A 27,612-nucleotide genomic window follows, 5' to 3' on the forward strand; every position below is an offset into this window, starting at 1 on the left:
TGTGTGCCCCTGTGGCAGCCTGATGGACTTCTTTATGGAGGAAATTAGATAGGCCTTAAGTTTATACCCAGACTCCCTGAATTACTTAGCTTCTCCTATCGTTGTTGGATTCACATACTTCCCCTGCATCACAACATTCTGGAGTTTGCTTTTCCACTTTAAATAGTCCAGTTTACTTTCACACTGTCTATGTGAGATTATAAATTCTTTTTTGTAGATTCCTTAATTCTGCTGCCAGCCTCCTTTGCCTCTAAGGAATGCAAATGTCCAACAATATGGGAAGCACACTTGTTCACGTCACCCATCTCCCCCATGGCTCTCATCCTTCCTGAAGTTGTCCTCTCACTCTTATCAGCACCAAGGCCACTTCAGAGGCTTCTGCTAGCCACTAGGCCACCCACCTCTGCTGGCCACCCAAGAACATTACGTACATATATACACTGAAGCCCCCTTGGCCTCTGCACTCAGCTGCCTTGGGGGCTTGTTTATTTGCTCTTGTGAGCGAGGTATGCAGGCCCCACATCCACAGTTTATTTATCTGTTCAGAAGGAGAGTTCAGAGTAGAAAAGCCTCATTGAATATATACTGGGCCTTCTAGTATTTCTCACATGGCCTGCCTTCATGGGGTTCATCTCCAGTCTCAAACACCCTGAGGTCTGACCTGATTTAAAGGCTGCTTCACCTCTCCCATCTGCAGGAATATCAGGCTAAATTTGTAAAAGTGTCAGGCGTCAACTCTCTCAGAATAGATAGACTCAGAACCCCAGCACTCTTTAAAGGAACCATTCTTTGCTATCATTTCAAATGGGCAGTTTAGACATCTTTCACTGGGCATCAGATACAGATAAGCCAATGGTGCATGGTTGTTATACTGAGCTGAAGTCCCTAAATGAGGCTAGGTTCCCCAGTCATTCTGAGCTAAATGCCCAGTTTGTGTACCCTACAAGCATCCAAACTACAGAATCTCCCTCCTTTACAAGTTACCTCTAGTCATATATATTTAGATGTTCACTCCCTCAAAACACTACTGAGAACTGAGCTGCATCTGGCATCAAAGTATTCTTCCAGGTTATAAAGTAGAAATTCAATCACGCCACTCCACAAATTACACTCCAGGAGTTGGCTTCACTAAATCCTGTGCTAATTAATTAATTCCTTCTTAAATATTGACATTATCCTATCCCAAGATATAGGCCAGTACAGTGAAATAATTTCATTTTCTCCAGCATGAAGGCATCTTACAACACTTTATCCTGGAAAATGTCACTACTGTCCACTCTGGGTGTTCTGACTCATTCAAGATATAGAAACACGTTCAAGGTCAATTTTGACTGCCAGCTCAGAACAGCAACTGGGCTCACCACCAAGTCTCTTGAACAGTACCTTCCAGATCTCTGCATACTGGCCTTATCACCTCAGCATGCTGCCTGCAGTCTGTCCAGCAAGGGTGTCTATCCATTGCCCCAGCAGTAATCCATCAAACTCTTTCATTTCTTCCGAATCCTTGCAAGTTCCAGTATGGGTGGGCAAAAATCCTTCATCGGTTTTTCTTGCCTCCCCACACTCTCAGGAATTCAAAGATAAAAACATTTCCTCTGGCAGAACAGCCATTCAGTAGCAGCAACCTTTAAAAAGGCCCTGCAGCCACATAGCTACACCAAAATGTTCTGGTTAAAGATTAAACCTGCCTTTCTTTGAGGTCACCCTTAGCCTATAAATCAACCATGACCTTTTGCCTCTCCAATGCTGGTTTGTTTTCAAGCCCCAAACTCTAGGGTTTAATACCCACTCAGCAGTCTTCCCCGGTCATAACAATGCCAACAGGCAAGTACCTTTATAGAGGTTTACCTATAAGTGCTTACACTCAGTGCCTGTTGACATCAGCTCTTGGTATTTTCCCATCCACTGCATTTTTTATTTTTTATTTTTAAGCTGTGAACCTCCCTGAGATCTACGGATGAAAGGCGGTATACAAATTTAATAGATAATAATAACTGGTTGAGATGACTGGTGTCAACACTGTTGTAGAATAGATCACACAGTGAGACACCTGATCCTTAGTCAAGGTGGGTAACCTTGCTGTTTTCAATTGAGCTTAATTCAAGGCTTTCAGCTGCTATTGCACAGAAGGGGACCCAGAAACTGGAGAGAAATGCACACTTGCCATATAAACTGTTGCATGGTGTAGATGTGGGATATATTTGTGCATTTTACACCAAATTGTTTACAGACTTCAACACTCCTCCTTTATCTCAACATTTCCAAAAATAAGATGCCAATTCTAACAAGACTTGGTGGATATTCATGGAATAGATCTTTCTTAGTTCCTCACAGTCCTCTGAGGTCACTTTGTACATAGGAAACAAAGCCAATTTCTTAAACATGAGCATTTACAGTAAGAGTGGAATTAAGGAAAAGGCATACAGTATATGCCCAAACTGTGAGAGAGGAGCTCAGTTTTTCACTGCTAAAGCCAAATGCCAATACAAGGAACAAGCAGAGCCTGCTGTTAAGATGGACCTGAGACGACACACTGCCATCCCATCAATACCCAGCAGGTCCCTTGTCTCCTCTCCTCTCCTCATCTAAACTAAACAACAGTGTGAAGTCAGAGTGCATCTGTGGATACAACACAGTTCCATGGACAAAATCTACCAACCACATCATATAACCCCCAAATGGGATATCAGTAGGGCAAACAGCTCATTCACCAATATCAAATTGTTTGATCTATTCCCACAGTGTTTCCATTTATCTGCCTCAGTAAAATTCAACACCGTTCATAAATAAGGGTCAAGTGGTTCAATTCAATTTGGCAGTTCTTTAAACTCATGTATCTATACTCCTCCCTACTCTCTCTCTTGTGGACAACACACACCAAGAAAGAACTTTCTAAGGGCCAAACATACTGGTCACAGAAGCATATTCCTTCTTTTAAACATGTTTTCTCCTGCTATCTCTCATGTTGTTTGCTGCTGATGAGAGTTATATTCCCAAATATCTGGAGGTCACCATGTTGGCAAAGGCTGATCCACAACAGCATTGCAAACGGAAGAGGTTGGTAGGAGGAGTAGTTTAGGGAGGACGATTGGGCTGGAAGGAGAGACAGCCATGGTTACACTAACGCCTAGAATGATACCCATCTGTTTTAAGGAATCAGATGTTCTGTTGTTTTCCACTATACACAAGGTCAGGGTGCTTCACCCTGCGCGCACACACTCTGGCCCACACACTCTGCATGACAGCTTCATGTTTTGAGCACAAATACACTCAACCATCTTTTCCAGGGTGATTGAAGTGTACCACAGTGCAAAAAGTGTGAGAAGCTACCACAGATATTTGTTCATAGAACAGTGGTGAGTATGGGGACTGCGACCTTCAAACAAGAGTCAATGGTCACTTCCTTCAAATTATGTGTTTCTGGATTTGTCTAATTTAAGTTAGTGAAAAGCACCACTGGTAGAAAGAGCATCTATACTATACTATCATTATGCAAAGAAGCTTTCTCCAGAGGCATTTGTACAGGGCTATGAACAAATCAGATCAATCAATTGTGGCAAAGGGCATGGCATGAACAAAACTCAGTCATGGAGCAACTGCCATATTGCAGAATGGCTAGGCCTGTGGATAATTCGCAGTTAGATTCAGCTGGTTTTTCACTATCAATGCTGCATGTTGCTTGTCACGGATGCAAGGGAAGATAAGGAATTTCTGGTCTAGGAATCCAAATCTTGACAGCAAACCTTTTCTGATCCAAATGGCCCACAACAGAGGATAAGGGGGATGCAGTACAGTTCAAAGCACAGCTTCACAGAAGTATCCTCAGAGCGCCATGGGGTTCCAATGAAAGGAGCCTGCGTCACAGCAAACAAGTAATCACAGCAACATTTTACACACTGGAACTATCCACAACAGGAGATCTACAGCTGTGAACTTTTTCCACTTCTACTTGTATGCCAACTCTTCCCAGCCAGCTTTTTTGCCACACACCAAGCAGCCAACCGAAAGACAATATTGCAAAGCCCCACTTGGCAAATGCCAGCCAGCTGAGAGGATAAACTGTGATTCAAGGAAATGCAAGTGATAAATCAGAATATCGCTTTTTTACACTGTTTGTTGCAGTACCTAGTTCTAACATGCATAATTTAAAGTAAAATAGTATCACTGAGCATTTTTTAATCTCAAAATGAAGATATATCCAAATATAAATTTGTAGCAAAACAAAACGTCCAACCAAAGAGCTCCACAAAGTATAGTGCTCTTTTCAGTGCAACATCCCCAAAACCTAGATCATGTGTGCCCTCTGCTTTATGTAGCTTACAAGCCATCACTCCAACTATGGGACAGCCAACAGATTTTTTTCTTTTTTCTTTTAAAGCTGAGCAAATGTCAGCATCAAAAGCAATAAATAAGTACAAGCCCAACCGTGCAGGTTCTCAGGGGATGTTCTTGATTTGGGCTGAGATGGGCTGGTTACAAAAAGGGGATTTCCCTTCTTTAAATGTTTAACAGCTGCAGGTCTTGATGGATCTCCTTTTTGCTACAAGTCTCTGGAAGGCAGAAGCAAGGAGAGAAGGGGAGGGGGCAGAAGGCTAAGGTTGAGGCATTTTTCCCTTTCCAGTCCCCCTTCAGTGTGTGAAACAGGTGGGTAAACTTTACTGGCATTCATGTGAGTGTGGGTTTTATTTAAAAGGGAGTGGGAGGGTGGAAGAGTGAAGTTGCTTCTATTGTTGAACAAAATCCAAGAGTAGTTTAGGACCACACATGGAGCCGGGGTTGTGCAGGGGGAGGAGGTGTGGAACGCCAAAGATCGCTGACAGTCATCACAGAGAAACATCTGCTCTTGGAAAGCTCCCAGGCTGCTTGCAATTTTTTTTGTTTAAAAAAAGAATAAAAATAAAATAAAAATCCTAGGGTGTGAAAACTCAGCGCAACCTGGTGTTGGAAAAGAGAGGAGACTGCAATAAGCAGGGGATGGAAAGCAAGGAGCAAACCCCAGGCACTGCCACATGGATTGACGGCAGTGCCGAGAATGGAGGGGGCAGCATAGCATGCTGAACTTATTAATAACAAAGGCATCATTTTTATCAAATGTTTCCAGTAGGAAATTAGGATTTGCTCCTGGTGACCCCTTTTGCTTTCGGCTATTTGCATTCAACCCAATTCCATTCTCAGCTGGCAGGCAAGTGTAACCCAAGTTAAACTTCAACTGACAGCTCTGCTGTAGACAGTAATTATCCTCTCCTTCAGCACCACCCTCAGAAAGGTAATTTAGGATTTTAATGTCAATAATGCAATGCAGCAAGCAGGGCCCGGTGGCAAGAAAAGCCATATTATCTGAGATGGGGGAAATAATTTAATTGCACTTGTCTATGTGGGGGCATGTATTTGCACCGATAGGGATCTGGACTGCACACACGGCATGGCGAACACAGGCACACACATGCAGAGCAGCATAGGAAGGTTTATGCACACTCGCGCACACTCTTGCGGAACAAGTTCAAGGTAGAAATCTCTCTCTATAACACCACAACCACACCAAACCCTTTGGGTTACGGGAGAGGTCTGTCTCCCAATATTTCTGGTGTATAAATCATTGTTTCTCATAGACTGAGACCAATATAACCAAACAAGATTGAATCCAAAAAAAGGGAAGAAAATTCCATGCCTGGACAGGAAATCAGTGAGGATCACCACAACACCTTTCTTTCTGGAAGGTGGTCTGAAGGTATAGGATGAGTGAGATTCTATTGCTGAAGCAAAACAGGTTAAGCACTGTATAGTGCTTGGATGGGAGACGGCCTGGAAACCACATGTAAGGAAACCACTCTGAGCAAGTAAGAGGAAGAATGGGCTGCAAGGCAGGGTGTCATAAATGTGATACATCCCATTACTGAGACCTCCAAGAACAGAACTGCCAGGTGCCTCTAAATCCAAACCATAATCGTTGGCACAATCTTCAATTATTCAAAAGCACTTAAGGCAACCCTACATTCTCCAGTTTTATACCATGTCACCCCACAAGTCTACATGTAAATTTAGGGCATGGAAAGTGTCTGTCCCATCATTCAGTATTCACAAACAGTGCTCATTCCCATCATGGAGAATAGTATTTAACCAACATTCAAAAGAATTCTGATTTGGGCTCTAAAAATCAGAGAACTGGCTTAAAAACCACTGGCACAACCCACTGAAAACATTTCTGGAGGAAGCCCCTTCAACTTGAATGGAGTTGCACAAGGGCACTCACACATTATCATCCAGCTCTTATTCATATCAATGGGGCTTGCACAGAAGAAGTTCCCAGCATGATTGTTCCCTGTGCAATTATCTTTTTAAATAAAAGAGCTTCTTGTTTTCATCACTTTGCCAGCTGGTCTTGGAGGCTTTCTAGCCTGTTTGAAAAGTCACATAATTCAAGCTTTTCTCAAGGCTTACAAACTCTTCTTCAATTATCGAAAAAAGTTAAAATGGGGAAACAGGGTTTTATTGCAAGACTTGAGGTTTTAAGAGTTCCTCAAACTGGAATACATTTTTATATCCAAGAAAGTGCTCTCTATCCCCCTGTTACTTGATAGCTTCCCCCAAGATGCCAATTCCAAGAAACTGTGTGCAAATCTGGATTTACACACATGTGTGGAGCTTAGAAAGGGACCCCTTTGCTAACAACTCCCTTTAAAAGGCTCTTCTAGGCCTTTTGCTTCCACTATGTTTGACAACTGCTCCACCATCACCCAACAATGTCCTAAAGCGCTATGCAGCCCTCCCAGTATTCACACACACTCACAAAATGGAACTTACCTTCCACCCAGAGTTGCTCAATATCCGTTTCTATGGAGGCTACTCGCAGCCCTACAGCCAGCGTCCCAAAGACCAGCAGCCCCACAAAAAGTACTTTGCCACAGTGACGATGGATCCAACAGCCCAGTGTAAACAGCAGGGCCTGGAACTGGGCCCGCAGCCACAGCGGGGCTTTCTGGCCCACAGCCTTACCCTGGGGAGAGAAATGGAGAGTTAGCCAAGACACTGTTGCTATAGGGAACAGCAACATCCTGCCCCAGGGTAGCTGGCACTGGGGTTAAAGCAGACCTCAAGCCTTTGGGAGCAAGCATTTCAGCAAGAACCTTGCCATAGATTATTTGTGGGGGCATATATGTGCCCGCCTGCCCGCCCCTGCAGTGCTTCCATCTGCTCGGAACTTGTGAAGGCCAGTGCCCATATCCTCCCAGTCTGCAGAAAGATGAACTCCTGAGTGACAGCTGTAGATGTGGGTGAATCCCCTACTCAGGGTGGAGAAACAGGCCACTGGGAAGCTCCTGCCACCATCCATGTGTTATGTCTGTGAGGCTGCTGAGCAGGAATCTCCCTCCTCGGTTCCTCAGCGGTGGTCTGCTTCCCTTCCCCAGTTCCAGATACACTCCTCACCTTCAGAGCAACCCAGCAGCTGAAGTGCCCTGTTAGAACGGAGCCCTGCAAAAGGCAACCCGGTATGTTAAGGAGTCCTACCACAGTCTAGTTTCCAGCTCTGGGGAGAGCAGATGTCCGCTGCACCCTTTCCTCAGGTGCGTCCTTCTGACCTGTCAAGTTTCCTTGCTTTCCCTTGCGGGAGACTCCCCCATTGTCTCCCTTCCTCTCCTTCCACCGATTCAGCGACTCAAGTCCACCCGCCTCCCTTGCTCGCTCCTGAGCGAAACGCTCCACGCAGACCCACCCCCGAGCCGCCGTCTCCCCTCGCAGATCCGATCCGGGGCTGGCCTCTCCCTCGCGTCCCTCCTGGACGGCTCCCCGGCGTCTCCCCTTTCCATAAACAAACTCCAGGGGCCACGGCGCGGGCTCGCTCTGGAGCGCGCCGGCCAAAGCCTGCCCCCTTCCTTCATTCCCTGGCCCCAAAGAAGCCGAAAGCTTCGAAGAGGACCCCCTTTCCCAGCCCCCCCGGCCCAGAAGAGCCGATCCCTCGCCTTTTTGTCCCCTTCCTTGCAGCTGCTTGCGCGCCTCTCTCCCGGGTGGACGGGGTCGCCCCAACTTTACTTCTCGTCCCCCCCCACCCGTGGGAAAGCGCCTTCGCCCCATTCCCTTACCTTGGAGATCTGTTTGAGGGCAAAGGCAGCGTGGCAGTAGCTGGGTCTCCGGAGAAGATCCGAGTTGGCAGTTGCCGCCGCCGCCGTGGCCGCCGCCGCGTAAGACGGCGGGAGTTCTCCCCGGAAGCCCCCGGCCCCCGGGACCGGCCGATCCGAAGCCATGCTCCAGGGTCGAGCGAGGACGGTGCTGGCGGGAGGCGCAGGGGCGCAGGCGGCTTCCCGGGAGCGGTAATCCAGAGGGGAGAAGCGCGGGGTCGGAGGCTTCAGAGGAGTGGCTGCTGCGGGGATCCCATGTGGACATTATGGGGGCGAATCCGAGGCCATCCAAGCGCGCCCCATGCGCCCTCGGCGCCTCCCAGCGTGGCCCCTTCGACGCGCGGCAGCAGACGGCGATCGAAAGCTCACACAGCCCCCGAAAGGAGAGGCGCCCGGGTGCCCGGCGGTGCAGTGCGCCTCGGATCGCGTCCCACCAACATTTGGAACAAACAGTCTCCTTCGAGATCCTGAAAAGAGGAGCGGGGGGAGGAAGGTTTGGTTTGATGGGAAAGTGCCCCGGTTCCCATTGGCCGAGGAAGAGGCAAATTACTCCGCAAACATCTCCTATTATTAGCTGCTAAGCAACAGCTCACCAAAGTGGAGAGAGAAGAGACCACCCAGGCAGCGCCCTCCCCCGCCTCCCTCCTCCCCGCCTCAAATCTATGAGGGCAGAGGGAGGGAGAGACTTGCCTTCAACACAGGAATTCTGCTCCACAGATTTTCAAATGCTGCCCGTTGCCCCCTCCCAGCTGCCCCCCTCCCAAATCCAAACCAGCTCCTTTATTTATTATTGCAAGCGGACGCAGCGATGTAGTGGGACAGCTGCAAACTTTGCGGGCGGGGGGGACGGGGACACACAGGGTGGACTCTCCAGGATTTGGGGAGAAAGGGGTAAAAACTTTGGGGTTTGCTGTTTTGGTTTTTTAAAAGTCAGGTGGAGAGGACTGATTCATTGAAAAAGCTTAAATAGGTATAAACAGTGGGAAAAGCCAAAGTGGCACTATCACCGTCATCAAGGGGGGGGGGGGGAGACAACACAACACAACTTTTCTCATCCTGTGATGGCTTTGTAATGACTTTTTGAGCTGTGTGTGTGTGATCTAACACACACGCACACACGCGCGCACACACACGCACACACACCCTTTCCTTCACCAGGACTTGTAAAGCACACTGGGGCAAAATGCCTTTGAACATGTACAGAGTGCTGTAGTCCCAGTCCCTTGCACTGAGAAACCCTGGTTATTCTGCACATCCGGTGGAAAGAGGGAATGTCTCCCATGCGAACAGACATGAGTATGAAACTTCCAAACAAAACGGAGCCCCAACACCTGTCGCTTAGAAATTAAGCCATATCACATGGCATAGATTCTTGAACTCAATACATATTTAGGGGAACAGATACAAATCCAAGAAAACAAATTTATCAGATCTTTAAACAACACAAACCAAGGAACTCTTGCTTCAGAAGCATGCAGGGTTCCTAACGGGGCATAATAATAATAATAATAATAATAATAATAATAATAATAATAGTCAACATCAGAAACAAAACTGTATTTTAACTAATTATTTTGGCCATATGGATGGGCCAAAATATGAGCCAGGGTCCTCCAGACCTTCAAATTATAACCTATTTTCAATGGCTTAGGCTGCAATCATATAATCCCATATCTAGGAGTATATACTTAAGACATATAGAACTGCACTGCCAGTCTTGGAAACGGGGGAGGAATAATCTCTGAACATGTGCAAAGTACTCATCATTGAGTAATAATCACTAGCCTTCATACGCCTTGGAGCAGTGACAACTTTATCCAGTTTTTTTGGGAGGGGGGAGAGGGGTTGAGGGAAGGATGGGTTTCTAGTCTGTGTGACATCCAGGCAGGCCTGAAACCCAAGAATTTCATTTTGGAGATTTACTGACAAACTTTCCTTTGACCAAACCCACAAGAAAGCCAGGAAACACAAAGCCAGCTGCAAAGTCAGTGCTTCACTTTCCACCACTGAGAAACTACAACCAAGCTGGTGGTCCACAAAGGGGCAGGATTGTATCACCCCCTACATCATACTCAGAACCTCATACATTTTTTCCCCCTAAAGTAACCTTGAAGTACTCTTCTCTGACAGGGAAAAAAAGTGACAGGTTTCAATTAGCAGGTGATGAGCTCCCATTAGGGTCTGTTTTCTCTCAGCCCCGTAAGATGCCCATTATACCTTCCTTTGCCAGAGAAGGAGGCACCAGCAAAATTAACAGGAAGCCAATGAACAACCTGGATTCTAGCTGCAGAACTTGGACTGGAAGAAAACAGACCCACTATGTGGGAGGGACTAATCTGGCTGAGACTCACTCTGGGCTGAAGTGAAGGCCTGTACACATGACACATGTACACATGCAGTGAGGTCATTGCATTTCACTGCATTTCCCACCATGTTTGCACATTGTTGCACTCACGAATGTGGTTTGATGCATATCTAAGTCGCCCGTTGTATATCTCCACTGGTAGACAGAGACAAGGTGGGACTTTTCTTACCCAATGAGCAAGTCTCAATTTGGATTGAAGATGGTTTGGAGGAAAATGCATCAAAACGTATGTATACACAATTTCTGAAACCAGTGGCAGGAGTGTACTGGGTGCAGAGTAAATGGGAGTGTGCATTAATATGGAGAACCAAAACCAAAGCCAGTAGCGTTTAATTGTACTTCTCCATCCTTCTTTGATGGAGGCACAATCACTGCTGTTCCCATATTAGGAAACAATAGATTGCTCCTTTGATGAATATTTGGGAATGTAAATTTTACAGAAGAACTTGGGTGGTAAGGAAGAAGAAACGTATTACATATTGGAGACCGTTTATCTGTTTTTATGTGTGTTAGGGTTTATGCATGTGTATTACAACGTGAATGCATGTACATGCTATGTTCTGAGATAAATGTGAGTATTATATAGTGGCTTTTGTGGGAGGTATGTATGGAACTGGACACTGACAAAATTATAAAAGTGAAACATTTTATTTCTTCTGAAGTGATCAAGTGGGAACTAGAGAAGATTTCAAACTAGATAGACAGATGTTTAAAAAATCCTATTGGGGGCTTCCTTGGATGGTCAGCCAGACCTGAAGCAATACTCACTACCTTTAAAATCCAGTAATCTTCTTCACAGTGTTCTACTCTCTCCCTCACCCTCATCCCTACCCTGCCCTGTGCTCCTACCAACAACCAGGGTGAGGAAAATGCATTATTGACGTAACTCTGTCTTTACTATTATCTGTGATAGATAGTTTCATGTTTTTTGCTGGGAGAAAAGTTTGTGGAATCCACAATATTTGATTCCGCAAGAATTGCCTACCTTCAGCATCCCCCAAAAGTGGCCTTTTGCCACTATATCCCGCCTCTGCTCACCCTTTTCTTCACCAAGATCATGCATACTCTGAAACATCAGAAAATAAGCAAAAATTACAATAGGATTTAAAAGTTTCTGAAAGGCCTCAGTCCCCATTAGCGCACAGTATTGCTCCTGATCCTTCCTCAGAGGCAATGGGATGCTGACATATTTAAGGCAGTCGAGGTAATGAGAACATCCCACACATTCTGTCTGTCTCTGTGTGCACAGCACCAGCTGAAGGATGACTCTTTCCCACCCACCCGCCCCCACTATATCCTGAAATGCAACTTCCTTACAACTACTAGCTTGCTCGGGTCCCAGTCAGCAATGTAAGTGAGGGCCCTGGTTTTTCCCATCTAAGAGCAATTCATCTGTCATCTACTGGCTAGTTGCCTATTTGGTATTACTGTTTAACTCTGGGGCTTCTGGGCTTCTTTCACAAAAGCCTAAAAACAAACCTCCACCGCCTATCCCCTTTTTTGAAACACACATCACCCACAGGAAATGATGAGCCTCCGAGGATGATGGTCTTTGCAGAAATATGGCAGTGGCCAATTTTGCTCTGTGCTGTTGGCCATGCATCCTGGCTTTCTCTCTGGTGGTGCAGCTAGCGCAGGTGTGGGAAACCTTTGGCCCTCCAGATGTTGCTGAACCACAACTCCCATCAGTCCCAACAAGCCTCATCAGTGGCCAGGAACGATGAGAGTTGTAGTTCAGTAACATCTGGGAGGCCAAAGGTTCACGACACCAGAGCTAATGTCAAAACCCATCTCCAAGATGACAACCTAGAGGGAAGCAGATGTTGTGAACACTGGCAAACAGGCCTGGCACTAGCACCTGGGCCTGTGTGGGGATGCCAGGTCTCATAGACTGATGCTGGTCACTGTTTTGGCATAGTGAGGTAGAGAAAGAGAAAGAGAAAAATTAGTTGTGTGCTTCACTATTTAGGGAATATGTACGGCCATCTAAAGGGTCTAAAAGTACCTGGCTGCTTTCACTGTTTCCATTCTACAGGGACAGCAGCTGGTGCTGCAGGAGGAAGTGTCAGAAGCACTTGCAAGAATAGTTTGCCCGCAAACTCTGGTCCTGAACAGCATTACTTTCCTCTACATAAGGCGGCATGTAAAGTCTAATTCATGGGCAGTAATGATTTTCTTCTTGAATATTTTGGTGTCTGCTCCCCTTCTGGCACAGTGAATCCCATAGGATCGATCTGGTCTTCCTTCACCTTTCTGCTCTAGTGGTTGGCCCTTTTTTAACAAAAGGGATAGGAACCGTTGGCCCTCCAGATATTATTGGATTCCCACCAGCCCCAAGCAGCACAGCCAATGGTCAGGGATGATGAGTATTGGAGTCCAACAACATCAGGAGGACGGCAGGTTCCTAATCCTTGCCAGACTGTTAAACAGTGAAGAGCAGTACCACTTGTCCTGCTTCCCTTCCCTTCCCTTCCCTTTGATGAGTGTGTATACAGAATAGTATCATGCCATCTTATTGTCTCCTTTTCAGAAGCTACAAGCTCATACCAGTTCTTTTTGTAAGTCTTTACAGCTTCCGTTTCTGAGCACACATCTTCCCCAATCCCTCATACAGCTTCACAACCATCATTTGGTCTCAATATTCGGGGAGGGGGGTTCATTTCTCTCACCAGCAAAGGCCTGGCTTCGAAGAGACCTTTCCTCTCACTTCATGATCCCAGTTCTGCTTTATCTGAATTAATGTTCACTGGACATCAGTGGTGGCTGGAACCCATCGGACCTGGTGGGACTGCTGAATGCCTTCTGCAATGTGATGGAAAACATATGTGAAACGCTGTGATGAAAGCTACCACTTGCATATCTAACGTTAAACACTAATCCTAGAGAGGACTATAATAACTGCAACAGCTTCATGGCTCCACTAACTCAGATGGTCAATGAGAAGGACCCAGAACACAAAAAGGAGCGAGAACCCCCCTAGTGGACAATGTTGGGATAAGCTGCCACAGAATGTAAATTTTGTGTTATTCTCCCTCCCTCCCCTTGCATAAATTAGTGGCAAATTACCAAGGGAAGTCTGTGCTGCACAGGCACTGAAAGTTTTCAGAATATGATATGCTGATAAATTCTGACAATGAGAAGGAATGAGCTGAAATTGATAAATGCTGAGATTTCAGAGAACAGCTCTATATTTTCAGAGGGGTACCTGCGTTAATCTGCTGCTGCAAAAACGAAAAAGCATTGTAGCACCTTAAAGACTAAAGGCTTGTCCACACTTCCTCTGGTCCCACTGCTCCCCCCCACCCCCGGGGAAACCGCTCTTTAATGCTCAATTGAAGCAAATGTCAATTTGGGTTTTCCCTAGACTGCCACTTGTTCCAATCTTTCGCCAAAGAGTGAGTTTTCCCTTGGAAAGACGTGGGACAAGGGGGAAACCGTTTGGACCTGTGCCTAGAAAGCCTGGGTCAAGCAGAAAACCACTCAGACCCATGCTTTCTAGGCACAACACAAATGGAAGTGTGGGCAAGCCCTAACACATCCCATCAACTACAGCCAAGCCCTGTAATACAGCTCCACCTCTTCTGACCCATTGGACGGAGATGCACAATTCCAGCCATTTATTACATTGCAATATCTACCAAATGAAGTGAAATGGTATCCAGGAATAATATGCTACAGGAGAACACCATTGGCAGCCACCTTGGTAAAAATCACTGTAAGCTATAATCAAGGATTACCATCAGCCCGATGAAAACCAACATTCTGGGTTAGGACATCACCAGCATGCCACGCATCAGCCTGGGTGACCACATGCCTGAGGTGGGAGATGATTTTTTATCTCCCTGGGCTTTACCACAACCAGCAGCTTCACCATCAATGCTGAGCTGGACAAGCATATTGGGAAGGCAGCTATGGCATTGGCTCGTTTCTCCAAAAAGGTAAGGGAGACTGTGATGCTAATGACCAATACCAAGATGAAGGTCTACCAGGCATGAGTGTTGAGCATGTTGCTTTATGGAAGTGAGTCGTGGGCAAGTTACACCTGCCAGGAGTGACCCCTAAACGCCTTCTGTATGTACTGCATCAGGAAGATTTTGGACATTGCATGGAAGGACAGAGTCTCAAACAAATATGTGCTCTCTCAGGCCCACATTCCCAGCATGTTTGCACTTCCACGGACATGACCAAACAGCCCTTGTCATTGTGAGTCCTTGTTTGCCTCTGTATGTGGGCACTGTAATCGACACAATCTCTGATGGGATGTTTTAAGTGTGTCCGTTCCTCCACCCTCCATTGTTTTTTAATTGAACATGTTTTCCCTCTCCTCTCCCATGCCTGTATTAGATTTGGTTGCTACTCCACCCCATTTAAAAGCAGTATGGGCACTTTTAATAAAAGTTAGCACCTGCAGTAAGGCCCATTGTGTTGAATGTGACTCACTCCCAGGTAAGTGTGTATGTATGGAATTGCAAACTTAGGCTTAGTAGTGAGGAAGCCCCATTAGACACTGTGAGATTTAGGTCCACTTAAGTATACACACATTGTAAAGACACAGTCCTGCACCTATAGAAGTAAAAACTTCTGCTGACTCTTAACGAAGGAGGTTTGTAGCACAATACACTTTGGGGCCACCATAATATGTACACTTACCTGAGACATACTTCTGAGTTAAAATCTGTAGAATAGTGCTGCTTATTGGCTACAGTCTCGAAAAAACAAAGCTCACCAACTATCAGACCCTTCCTTCCTTCCTTACTTCCTTCCTTAACATCTACAGGAGAAGGGTACCCTGTCCCATCACTATTGCACCCTAGATTGCACAATCTTTGCATTCTACCATTAGACCAGTGTTTCCCAACCTTTTTCTAATCATGGTCCCCCATGGGCATAGCCAAGGGGGGCAGAGGGCAGCTGTGCCCCACAAATAAGTAAAAATCAATACAAATCTGAGGTTCTGCCCCCCAACAAAAGCCTGCCCCCCTTAACAAAAATCCTGGCTACATTCATGCCCCGCTCCTACTCGTCGAAAGGTATCTATTTAAATGTTTTGTTTATAATTTTTATAATTTATACAAAATACAATTACATAAAATGATAGGAACATAATGAAATATTGTTGAAGCAGAAAAACAGAGACTAATAGAGCTGGAAGGGCCCCCAAGGGTCATGTTTCTAGCCCAACCCCCTGCAATGTAGGAAACTCAGCTAAAGCATCCATGACAGATGGCCAGCCAACCTCTGCTTAGAAACCTCCATGGAAGGAGAGTCCAGAACCTACCGAGGCAGATCCATCTTCCATGTATTATAAAAAATAAACAACACTTATTTGACCCCAGTTATTTGACACAGAGGGGGAAACCCACAGATACAGTCCAAAAAGTATATAGAAAGTTCTGTATATATGGGATTTTTATTTTTTTTAAAGCAAGTGGTCTTCACTGACCTGGTGCAAAAAGCTCTTGTCATGCGGAGGAGCCCTGGCTGCCTAGATAAAACACTATAGTCTCACACACCCTTACCTGGGAGTAAGGCCCACTGAACACAGTGTGGCTTTCTTTTGAGTAGACTCTTAGTTATTTACTAGATGCAAGTCAGCAGCCCCAGATGACCCTGCTTGGCTAGGTGCTGGGATGGATTGCACCCTGCACATTGCAGAGTCAGGCCCAGGCTGCTACTGGGCCCAGCACTGGCGGCAGCAACAAGCAGCTCACCCAGCCCTACCCACTGCCACCCCACCACTGCACTTACCTGACCTGGGGGTTCTGGTTCGTGGGCTCTGCTGGTCAAAAAGGGAGCCTCAGTGATCATCCTCTCCCACTGGAAACAAACCAGGACTGCTCCAAGGAAACCCAGGTGGCAAAAAGGAGTGCTAGCCCTTGGTGGGCCATCCTCTTACCCGCTTGTGATTGGCCAAGCAGATAGCCATCCAATCAGAATTCCCCCCTTTCACTTCTCACTTCCCTCAGTGGTCCCCAAGCCTTGTGTTGTGGGCCCCCCATTTACAAGATTTTAACCTGTGGCTCCCTTGGAATATTCTTGGGGGGGCCCAGGGGGCCATATAATTCCCAGTTGGGAAACAATGTGTTAGATAACTATTTGAGTAATATGTGACAAAAGTTCAGATTTGGAAAACGCTGGAGAGCTCCCAGGGCAATGCATAGCTAGAGGGCGTCTGGACATTTTGTATGAGGCAGAAGTGTCACCAAGGGAAATGGTCCCTTACAAGCTCAGCCTATAGGTGGATCACAAAGGCCTGGTTTCTCTCTCCACCCACACACCTTAGTATTTGGTTGGGTTGGTTAGGAATGGCTTGCCCAGCATCATACTTACTAGTATATGAAATCCAGACCCTGAGAGGGTTCCTGTATCTTTAAGAATTGCAAAGAAGGGGACACTCCACTATATGAATATGCACAGTTTCCTGTTATCACTGCAGCACTGTGAACAGAAAAGGTGCAGTGGATTAAAGTACTTCTTACATTCTTCTTTTAGAATCCTAAAGGAGCCTCTCAGTGCTCAGGCCTGGCAAAACCTAGCAGGCGTTAATGCTACAGTAGGAAGATTCCCGCCCCCCCTCATAGGCCCTAGAGGAACCTTGTACCTTTAGGATTTATGCAGGGAAGGTAAAAATGCAACTTGCCCCCACTAATATTAAGCCATATATGAGGTGCAGGTTTAAAATTCAACAGAAGCAGCAAGAAAAACAGTAGCCAATTGCAAGTTAACGAAATACTGCTGAACTAAGGAAACGTGAAAGAAAAGAATAAATTAAAGGTGAGCAATAAAGAATAGCTTACATGAACACAACCCCAAAAAAGGACATTCAGAACTCAGTTTCAGTGGGGGCTTGTATCTCCCATACCATGCATTAAGTGGGACTTTGTTCTTCTGTGTCTGCATGCTGCTGGGAGAACTTCTATTAATGTAGATGGTCTAGAGATGCATTCTTATAGTTCTAGCCCTGGAAGCTGAGTAGGTGGAGATGGATGGAGGACTGCTAGAGCATTTTCTGCATTTTCCTGAAATAACCAATATAGGCTCAATATAGAGTTTGGGCTACAGGCATATTTTTGACAGCTTCCCAGGAAGACACCCCTGGCCTGTCTAAGGAGCCAGAGAAGGTGAGATACATTTCTTCAGCTGTGATTGCAAGGGAAGGTCACAATGCTTGTGTGTCTGTGCACGTGAGGAACAAGGCACAGACAAATGCAGGCTGTTCCAGCCCTGCAAAACAGGGATGACTTGATGGGTAGCGAGGGAAGGGGGGGCAGGCACTCGGGAAGGAATCAATATATATCAGTGGGGGGAAGCAGAGGTGGGGGCAGGCAGAGAGAAGACAAACCTGCACTCATCCTTTGGGGGTTTATTTCACATCCTGCTTTGCCTACCCAGTGTACATTAGTGCAGGACTTGGTGACATGACCGCCACTGCCACCTTGGGAGACAGAGGGCCTCGCCACCCACCGCCAGCCGCAGGATTAATTATGATAATGTATTTCTTTCCCCTTTTGTCACCCTAATGAATGGGCCCCTTTAAGATTTTAAGGCCTTTTGTTTGTCCAGTTTTTAAGGCGGTATTGTAGGGTAGGGGATAGCAGGTGGCATGGCCAAAACAGGCTCCTTTGTCTTCTTTGGGGGCTTTTCTTTTCCTGTGGTGGATTTGTGCAAGGGGGGGGGGGGTAGCCTGGTTGAAGATGCAGAGAGGCAGAGTAGAGACACTCCTCAGTCAGTTTCACTGCACTGATAGTGATAGGAGAAAAACTTCCTTGCTTGGGGAGGGGAGTTTCAGAGAGAGCCCCCCCTCTCTCTTTCTTTCTTTCCCACCTCACACACCTCCCATGGAATGGGACCCATCCTGTATCCTCCAGATCACTCCCAAATTCCCAATCTGTATTCTCTATCCTGCATCCACATGTGAGCAGGTCTAGACAAATCACTGCAAGCAGAGCTCCCAAATCAAAATGTCAGTGTCTGTTCTATCAACTGCTACAAAGAGCAGAGTAATCCAAAATTAGGGGTATCATCCAGTGGCGTAGCGTGGGTTGTCAGCACCCGGGGCAAGGCAAGTAATTTGCGCCCCCTAACCCGTGGATTTGCACCCCCTAACCCTAACCCCCAGATGTTGCGCCCGGTGCAGCTGGCCCCCCCTGCACCCCCCATGCTACGCCACTGGTGTCGTCCAGAGATGATGGAGCAATAATGTCCCTTGATTCTGCACCGCTTCCAATGTTTCAGAATGGAGTTGTGCTAGTCATGCTTCTTGAGGCTTCTCATGATTCGCAATACATCTTAAAATATGACATACACCTGCAAAACTATTTTGTCCCAATACTGTGGTGAGGAAATTGACCATGTGTATTGCAGGGAGCTACAGTTTAGGAATATCACCTCTGAGTCCCTAAAAGGGCTGCTTTCTGTATTCAGCAGGACATGGTTTCTTCTTCAGTGTTTTAAATATTAGGAAGCACATGAAGGATGCTTGATCATTATGCAAGAACAGGCAAAGAACTTCTAATGAAACTGGCACTACTATAGAGAGTTAATGGTCTCTCTGGCGTACAAAGTGCCACACCCTTTTGGAAAAGGATGCCAAATAATGTCCCACAGAAACAATGGGGGGGGGGCTGTGTGTTAAATGTTTTCATTGTGATTTGGATGAGCACACTGTGAGCATGTTTATAAAATCTGAAGACAGAGTGATATTTGGAGGGATCTCAAACATTTCAAAAAACAGATCAACTTGATAAATTTGAGTACTAGGCAGAGAGTAGCAACAGAAAACTGGACAAGATGGACTTTGTTGGAGTTTTCCAAACTGGGGGTTTGGGCCAGTTAATCTTTAATGCCCTTTACTTAGTGGCACCAGCATAAACTGGATATGGGGGAGGGCATTCATAGCTGAAATAGCAGGGGTAGGGAAGGCTGGGGTTGATGAACTCCATCTGGATTTGGCATGTCTTAGAGGAACGAGGTTCAGTCACCCTTTAGAACAGATAGCTTTGTTGGTCTGAATAACCCTTTTCTAAATAATTTCCAGCCTTTAAGTAAGGTTTTACCCTGACCAAGAGTGGCTCTGTGAGTGCCAGCCTGATCCTCTTAAGCTCTGATTGTATAAAGGTGACAGGCAAAAAAGAAAAAAAAAAAGCTGGCCCAAGACTAACTTATGCTCTCTCTTTTTGTGCATATTTATAAATACATCTCCTTTCACTGCACTAGGTCTAGATGTCCAACACTCTGAATCTGGCAATGAAATGGTGGGAAAGGTGATGCCAGATGGGTTAAGCAGGACTTGTGGTTCGACGGCTTCTGGAAGGAGCCAGGGATCTGTCAGGACCAGTGAGATTAGTGCTTTTATTGATCCAACCTGCATAGTAAGGATATGGCTGTAAGCAGGGTGTAAGCAGGCATGAAACTGGTAAGGACACAGAAGCACCTCATCCATTTGGGGGCATCTTGCATTCTCTGGGACTCAGAAAGTAACAACTCTTACAAGATGCAGAAATCTACCCGGCTGCCAGAATGATTACATCAATGCAACCTTCAGCTTGGAAGCCCCAAAGAAGAATCTGTAGCGCAGAAAGGGTTTGTAGAGGGGATTATAAACAGGTAATGGGGCACACAAGGCAGCAGCAGCACTGCTCAATACACGATTAGAGGCATGGCCTTTCTAGTTCTTTCTTCTTCTTCATGGCTTTCTCAACAGAGAAATAGCATCACGGAGGAGGGAATGGGATGCATCCCTGTAGTCCCTTTCATACCAAGTCCTGTTTGCGAGGGAGGAAATTGCAATTCAGAAGCACCGTTGAAAATGTAAGAAAGCACCTTCTGCAGGCACAGAGGTCAGACGTCTGAGCGAAGGCCTTGAAACTTGGGTGGGCTCTGCCTCTGCCTGGTGAGGCGAGAGCAAAGCTTTTATCTTGTCCCTGCTCTTCCCTTCTCACTCCTCCTCTCCTCACACCCCAAAATCTGCATGAGAGAAACAATAGAGGCGCAGTTCTTTGCAGTAGGGCATTGAACTGAGGAGGGGGAGGAGAAGGGGAGGGAGAGGACAGCAGGAGCAGGGAACTCGCCCACTCACAGTCCCAGCACACAGCAGTCGGTCCAACCTGCTTTGCACACACATACATGCCTCAAGCATGGATGCATGTACCCTTCAGGCATGCACACGCATTGCCCTCCAGACATCTATTGACTGGTACATGCATGCAAGTACACACACACACACACACACACAAACATGGCAGGGGGAATGCAAGGTCTCTAGATTTCTCTCTTAGAATCAGAGGCCAATTCAGCAGTGGCTGTTCCATTAAGGCAAATGGCGGCACCAACCTCAGTGAGCTATCAGTCAGCTCCCACCTGCCTGCCTTCTTACCTTCAACCAGCCCAGAGAGCAGCCTTGGATGTCAGCTTCCTCTTCCTTAATCTCAGTGTTGCCTTTGTAAAACTCAGCAGGGAAGAGGATGGGGACAAAACTAGAATGAGTTGGCTCTGCCTGTTGTTGGCTATGGCGCCACCTACTGTCAATCTCCCTGCCATCTGCCCTGCCAGTCCCCGTGGACACCAGCCGCCATCGGGGACCATTGACTGTGTCATATGCTCCACATTCAGTAAGGCTATCAGACTGCAGAGACCAATAGAGCCCTTTAAAGGAGGAAATTTGCCGTGTAATAGCAAGACATAAAACATGGCCTTTCCAGAGCCATCCTAGTGTAGCTCATTTTGCCTGCTTAGATCCTAGCATGGAATTCTGAGTTTATTTTACTTATTTATTAAATATTTGTATCTCACGCTTGCAATAACACAGGGTCCTCAGATAAGCTTAAATAGATTTAAGAACATGATAAAACATTATAAAGTTGTTGTTTTTAAAAAAATGGATTAATATTCAAGAGGTATGGGCACAAAAATACAACACTTGCTGGACAATATTGAAAACGTTGGCAGTACCATGAAACAAAACTATTTAAACTTGACATCTGAACACACTCAAAGAGGTAAAGTGAGGCAAATATTCTGGGGCAGTGGCTAGAGTGGGTGCTGATGATAAGAAGGCCTGGTTATGCATTCCCATCCTCACAGGGCATAGAAGGGCCTCTCCCATTGACCTCAGGGTGTAGATAGATGCATACAGAGGAATTGTTCTAGACATCACTGGTTGTGATAATATATTTAGTGGCAAGAAGAGCAAAATGTTGCAATAGTCTGAGGGAAAATATGGAAAGTGTTGTATGATACATACAGAAACATAGAAAACCAGCGTGGTATAGTGGTTACAGTGTCAGGCTAGGGTTTGGAAGACCAGAGTTCAAATCCTCACTCAGCCATGAAGCTCACAAAGTGACCTTGGGTCATTCACTGCCTCTCAGCCTAACCTACCTCATAGGGTTGTTGTGAGGATAAAATAAGAAGGGGAAGAACTATTAAGCTCCTGGCAGGAAAGGTGGGATATAAATGTAATAATAATAGTAATAATATTGAGCTCCATGTTGGGCAAAAGATTTCTGCATTGCAAGGGGTTGGACTAGATGATCCTTGTGGTGCCTTCCAGCTCTATAATTCTATGATTCTAACAAAAAGATGTATTGAACCTAGTAGATATTTACTAGGTAAAGATAAAGGGCCCCCTGACCATTAGGTCCAGTCATGGCCGACTCTGGGGTTGCAGCGCTTATCTTGCTTTATTGGCTGAGGGAGCTGGCGTACAGCTTCTGAGTCATGTGGCCAGCATGACTAAGCCACTTCTGGTGAACCAGAGCAGCGCACAGAAACGCCGTTTACCTTCCCGCTGGAGCAGTACCTATTTATCTACTTGCACTTTGAGATGCTTTCAAACTGCTAGGTTGACAGGAGCAGGGACCAAGCAACAGGAGCTCACCCCGTCGCAGGGATTTGAACCGCCGACCTTCTGATCGGCAAGTCCTAGGCTCTGTGGTTTAACCCACAGCACCACCCGCGTCCCATTTATTGGGTACAGCATGACAAAACATTATGAGGGTGCCAACATTAAAATTGAGCTCATAATTGAGCCCACCAATGGAATGTATCCTTTGATATATTTTTGTAGACCAGTGACACCCAACCCTCTAATATTTGGGTAGATATGCATAGTAACCTAGGTATGAATTATGAAGGACAGACAAATTGAGGCAAGTGGGCAGGCCTACTGTACTCATAACAACATCTTACCAGCAATAATTAATTGTACAGGTTTGTGGCTATGTAGCTAGCTCCGTGGTGGCAGAACCATTTTCAGGTATTGTGCCCTGTTGTACCAGCTATATGCACAATGCCACAACTCTGCGTCAGGCAATAACAATTGTGCCAAGCATAGAAAGGTTGAATTGCCCTGCTATGGTATTATGATACCATTACAACCTATGACTGTGCACACCAGGGCATGTCAGTCTATGCTGACTGAGCACTACTCTAACCCTGTATTGGTTGGCATGATGATTACCAATGAAATTGGCTTTTAGATTGGAGGTTTAAAACCAGAGGCCTGCTGGGTACAATTTGGTCTTTTTAAGAGTGGCTCCTCAGCTGACAACCCAGAAGTGAGAAAGCAATGAAGACAAAGTGATGACACTGGAAACAGAACTTGCTAGCAGGACTTTTTTTTTGGCTGGGGGAAAGGGCCAGCTCCTCAAGGCGACTCTCCTGCAAAACTAATGGTTGACAAGGGTTTTAGATTGTGTGCTTCATCAGTTTTATTTAGCTTAATTTGGCCCTAAGGAAAATAATTCCAATCCTTTGTTTGTTTGCTTCAGCTTTCCTTGGGAAGTAAGGCCTCAGACCATTAAACAGCTGTTGAAGGCCTTGACAACAGTTAAGAGACAGGAAGCAGAAATGCTTGTGACTCCCCCCCCTTTTCACAGAGCAAAGTTACAAATGAAGGAGTTTTCCATGTATTTATCTTGAGAGCTAGCCAAGTCTGCAAAGCAACATGTTCCTAATTTTCTGTAGTTTTAACTCCAAATTAATTTGTAAGTGATCTGGGTGCCTTGTTCCTCGAATGACACCTAATAGTGCAAGGGAAGTGCCTGCCAACTGAAACTTTGCAGCGGGCAAAAAGAAAGCAGGTCAGGAAAAGGCCTGGAAGCACGACCCCCTGTGAGTGTTTAACAAGGTGTCAGCCCACGATGTTTGCAGATCAGACTAAGTGGCTGTGACATCAGAGTCCCGGGCAGAGGTGGAAAAGGGATTATTCTGATGGCCTGGATACAAGGCAGTACAGAGCAATAGCAGGCCCATCTTTATAGATGACTAGGCAGCCCGACTTCAACCTGGTCAGGATTTGTCCCTGGGTTAGGGATAGACATGCAAAGAGGGTGTGCTCACACACACCCTAATGTTTTTTAAAAAACTGGGGGTCAAAGGAAGCAGACAGAGAGAGATGCAAGCAGAATAAAAAGGCTGGAATGGGTCTGCAGCTGTCTCTGGAAGTGGTGACAAGGCAATTGGCTCCAGTGATGGCAGTAAGGAAGGAGCAGAAATTCCCTCCTTCTCAGGCAAAAGCTAAAAATCCATACTGCCGCCTTCTTCTTCTTCTTCTTCTTCTTCTTCTTCTTCTTCTTCTTCTTCTTCTTCTTCTTCTTCTTCTCATGACACTGTCTCCATCCAAGCTCCACTGGCCACCTTTTGTGGAGAGAGATCTGTGGGGTGAGGGGCTGCTTTTGTGGCATGCAAGCAAGGGGGAGGAGCCATTTGGCCCCTGGCCCTCCAGAATTACCCTGCCTCTGGTCAGCTTTGCAAGGGTCTTTTTCTCTGCAGGAAAAATCTAATGTTTTGGCTTCTAGATGTGATCGTTTTGTTGGCTTGTTTTTCTTCTTTACCTCTTCCTAATCCTTATTTGTTTGTCTTGTCATTTCCCTCCCCCTTCCTTTGTTTAAATAAATAAATCATCCACCCATCCACCCATTAAGGGTGCACACCTTAATGAAATGTGCTGTGCACTTCTATGGACCATCATGCATTTTGCAGCATAACTACTGAATGCCCCAGAGCAGCTGCAAGTAAAGGCTTCAAGTATTGGCTTAGATTAATGTATGGTTGCCATACGTCCGGAATTTCCATAGCCATGATTCAGTGGTCAGAAACAGTGTCTAGATTTTCACTTTTTGAAATATGGCAGCCCTAAGTAACGGCCATTTCTTCCTAGCCAATCTCCAAATGCTTCCTCAGTAAGACAGCTGGAGACATTGGTTGAGTGCTATAAAGATGTATCTTGGGGGCTGAATGGGCCCATGCATGTGAGAGCCAGTTGGCACTCCCACTAGGGGAAGCTGCTGGCCACCATTAGATATATTCTGAACCTCATTCAGCCCAAGGTAATAAATGAGCTGGAACCACCTCTGAACATAAAATATGCTCAAGAAGGAATATTATACAAGAAACTGACATGAAAATTTGCCTTACCATGCTATTTGGAATTTTCATTCAGAAACTTGGATGGAGCCTGGCAGCATGGTGGAATCCCAGGAACAGCTGAAGGTTAGAGGTCAGAAATTGGGAAGTTTCCTGCTGGGCATTACTGGAAACTGGCCATGTATCTCTGCATCATGTCTGGCTGCAAGACAGCAATGAATCTAAAGTTAAGAAGGTTGCCAAAAGATCAAAGGCTGATTATGTGTTTTTTGAATTCCTATACTTAGTGTTCATTTGCTATGTTGTGAGCCACTTTGGGTACAGTTTTGTGGAACAGTGTCATACAAATAAACACATGATGATAGCAAAAAGAAGAAAAAGGTTCCTATGCTATAAAAGTGTGATGCAGGAATCAAAGACAGCTATTTGACTATGGCAATTAGGAAAAAACCCCTTTGAATATCAGAAAGGAGGTAGAGTAAGAGTGAAAATTAAAGTGGGAGAGGCTACCCCCCCCCCCACCTTCCCACCCTAGGACATGAAGAAGAGTCTGACTTGTAGAAGAAGTCAACAAGATGGTGATTTATCTCCCTTCAGTTTGGAGAGATGCTGGGAGGAGAGTAGTGACCTAAAGCAAAAGAAAGGAGAAATTTGTAAGGTAAGCCTGGAAGATATGGTAAACACTGTCTGAAATTCTGGAGAGCCAGGCAGCGTAAACAAGGTTTGGGCAGACAGACCCATGATCTGACTCAGTACAATGCAGCTCCCTGTGGTTGTATGAAAAGCCCCCATATAAGAGTCTCACTGGGGGCAGCAGTGTGTGTATGTGTACAATAGGTGCTGTGGCTGCTGAGCAGAGGAGACATCAGGGGAGTGATGGCAGAGTTGGGCCTCCACTAGCCATGCTCTTTCTGATGCGCTTACAGTAAAGAAACAAACCTCTGTGATTCCATGCTGAACAGGGGGGAACTAAATTGGCTCAGGCTCTTGCGTCATGGGAAGCGTGAAGGTTTGAGTTGGCTGGCAAGGTGGTTGTAACCTTGGCACCTGGACAGAAACCCCTTTATTCCAAGCCTTCTTCTACCTAGTAACTACTGGAGTTGGCTGCATCATCACAAGCTGCCCAGCACTCACCTCAGGCCTTCTCAGCCATGAAGAAGAGAGCAGGCCAAACCCACAGCGGTTCGCCAGTGTCCCAGGGCTCCCCGCTCTTAATAGGCCACTGCTAGAAACAAGGAAGTCTCTGGCTCCCACCAGGAGTTAATTAACAGAAGGAAAACACTTTTAAAGGCTGCCAAGCAAGCAATCGACAGTGTCAGGCAAGGTTACTACTACACAAACTGAGCTCAGCTACACAACTTTTAGCCAGGATCCACAACACGCACACACACAGAGAGCTGCTGGCAATCTCTGTGAATGAGCAGCTCACCAACAAAATGCCTGAGGAAAGGGCAGTGGTTCAGCTGGGAATCCAAGTTATTTGCCTGTTGGCTAGGATGGCAAGGCCAGGGATTGCTTCAGACCTGTGGAGGACCAACTAGAATACAGGCACTGAGAAGTCTCAGGTCTGAAAACATTCAGGTGAAGCAAGGAAAAGAACTAGTCAAGATGGAGCATCCTGAATTATGCCACTTATCATTGGGATCCTACCCACAGGCAAAAGTCTGGGGGAAGAGGATTGACGCAAATATAGGTGTGTGTGTGAAAGCTTTCATGCGTTGGTAGCTTCTCATTTGGATTATTAGAATGTGTTTGTGGGTGGGGCTGCGTGTCTCTGGAGTCAGTCGGGAAGCTTCAGCAGATGCCAAATATGGCTGTGAGAGTGTTAATTGGGACCAGACATTATGAACATAATATCTCACACTTTTCTCATCCTCACTGTCTCCTAATTCAAAGTGCTGGTTTTGGCCTAAAAGGCCTACATAATTCAGGGCCTTGGGACTTGAAGGGACGCCTCTTCCTGCCTATATGGTGAGCTCATCTGTGGGTGCCCTTTTCCAGGTGCCCCCTCAACCCAAAGTTATGAGGGTAGTCATGAGAGGGAGAGAGAGGGTCTTTTCAGTGGCAGAAAGTGTTCCTGGGGAAGTTTGCCTTCTCTGGCATCCATGTTCTCTTTTTGGCATCAGGCTTAAGACTTTTCTGTTCTCTCAAGCCATTTAATATCATGTGTTTGGTTTTCTTTTTCGTTCCTGTGATAGTCTTAGTGGTCTTTATGTACTTCTATATTTGCTGGTTGTTTTTTAGCTCATGTGAGCTAAAATACTGTATTTTATTTTGTTGTTCTTTTGGCTAGATGTTTAAGTTACAGTCTGAATTTTTATGGTGCTATTATGCTTTTCATTTATTTGCATTATGTCCGGAGAACTTATTTATGAGGCATCTGACAAATATAAACAAATATATAATAAATAAATAATGGTATTACTAATTAGTGAGGAATTGGGTAGAATTTTTCCTGCCCTTCTATCTGCATGTGTAAATTGCCTAGAGACTTCGAGGGGAAGGGAGAAGGGGGAAGAAGGAAAGAAAAAGGAAATTCAGGAATGAAGCACCAAATTTGCCTGAGGTATCCAGACTCCTACCATGACAACAGCTCTGATCAGAATGTTTGGAGTTGACAAACCAAACCCTCTCACATCAGCAGCCAAAAAGTCTTTATAAAGTTAGCTCAGGCAGAACAGAATTCAGAGGACACAAGCAGAGTATTCTCGAAAGCCACGTTGCTATCTCTGCCCAGTCTATCATGCTCCTAAGGCTGGCCTCTAA

General features: G+C 45.9%; 2 protein-coding genes across 10 annotated transcripts in view; one reads left to right on the plus strand and one right to left on the minus strand.

Moving 5' to 3' along the window:
* Positions 1-27,612, minus strand: part of PTCH2 (patched 2) — a 76,981-nt gene that overhangs the window by 47,186 nt on the left and 2,183 nt on the right. The window contains exons 4-8 of the mRNA XM_081913917.1: positions 24,898-25,048; positions 16,810-16,917; positions 13,149-13,281; positions 8,079-8,581; positions 6,802-6,994 (exon numbers count right to left, since the gene is read on the minus strand). Of these exons, the coding sequence (XP_081770043.1) occupies positions 6,802-6,994; positions 8,079-8,240 (355 nt within the window). The 5' untranslated portion in view covers positions 8,241-8,581; positions 13,149-13,281; positions 16,810-16,917; positions 24,898-25,048. The remainder of the gene's footprint in view (positions 1-6,801; positions 6,995-8,078; positions 8,582-13,148; positions 13,282-16,809; positions 16,918-24,897; positions 25,049-27,612) is intronic.
* The window catches only part of LOC309371411 (uncharacterized protein), an 87,569-nt gene continuing 85,019 nt past the window's right edge, over positions 25,063-27,612 (plus strand). For 4 of the 9 annotated variants that reach the window (XR_014169072.1, XM_081914044.1, XM_081914046.1 and 1 more), the window contains exon 1: positions 25,063-25,504. Coding sequence is in view for 3 of the 9 variants with exons in the window: in XM_081914044.1 (XP_081770170.1) it covers positions 25,385-25,504 (120 nt within the window). In the remaining 6 variants the exon portion in view is untranslated. The other 5 variants (XR_014169075.1, XR_014169076.1, XR_014169077.1 and 2 more) reach the window with 2 other exon arrangements.

Source organism: Podarcis melisellensis (assembly GCF_964234715.1).
Source record: "Podarcis melisellensis genome assembly, chromosome: 6".
NCBI lineage: Eukaryota > Metazoa > Chordata > Lepidosauria > Squamata > Lacertidae > Podarcis > Podarcis melisellensis.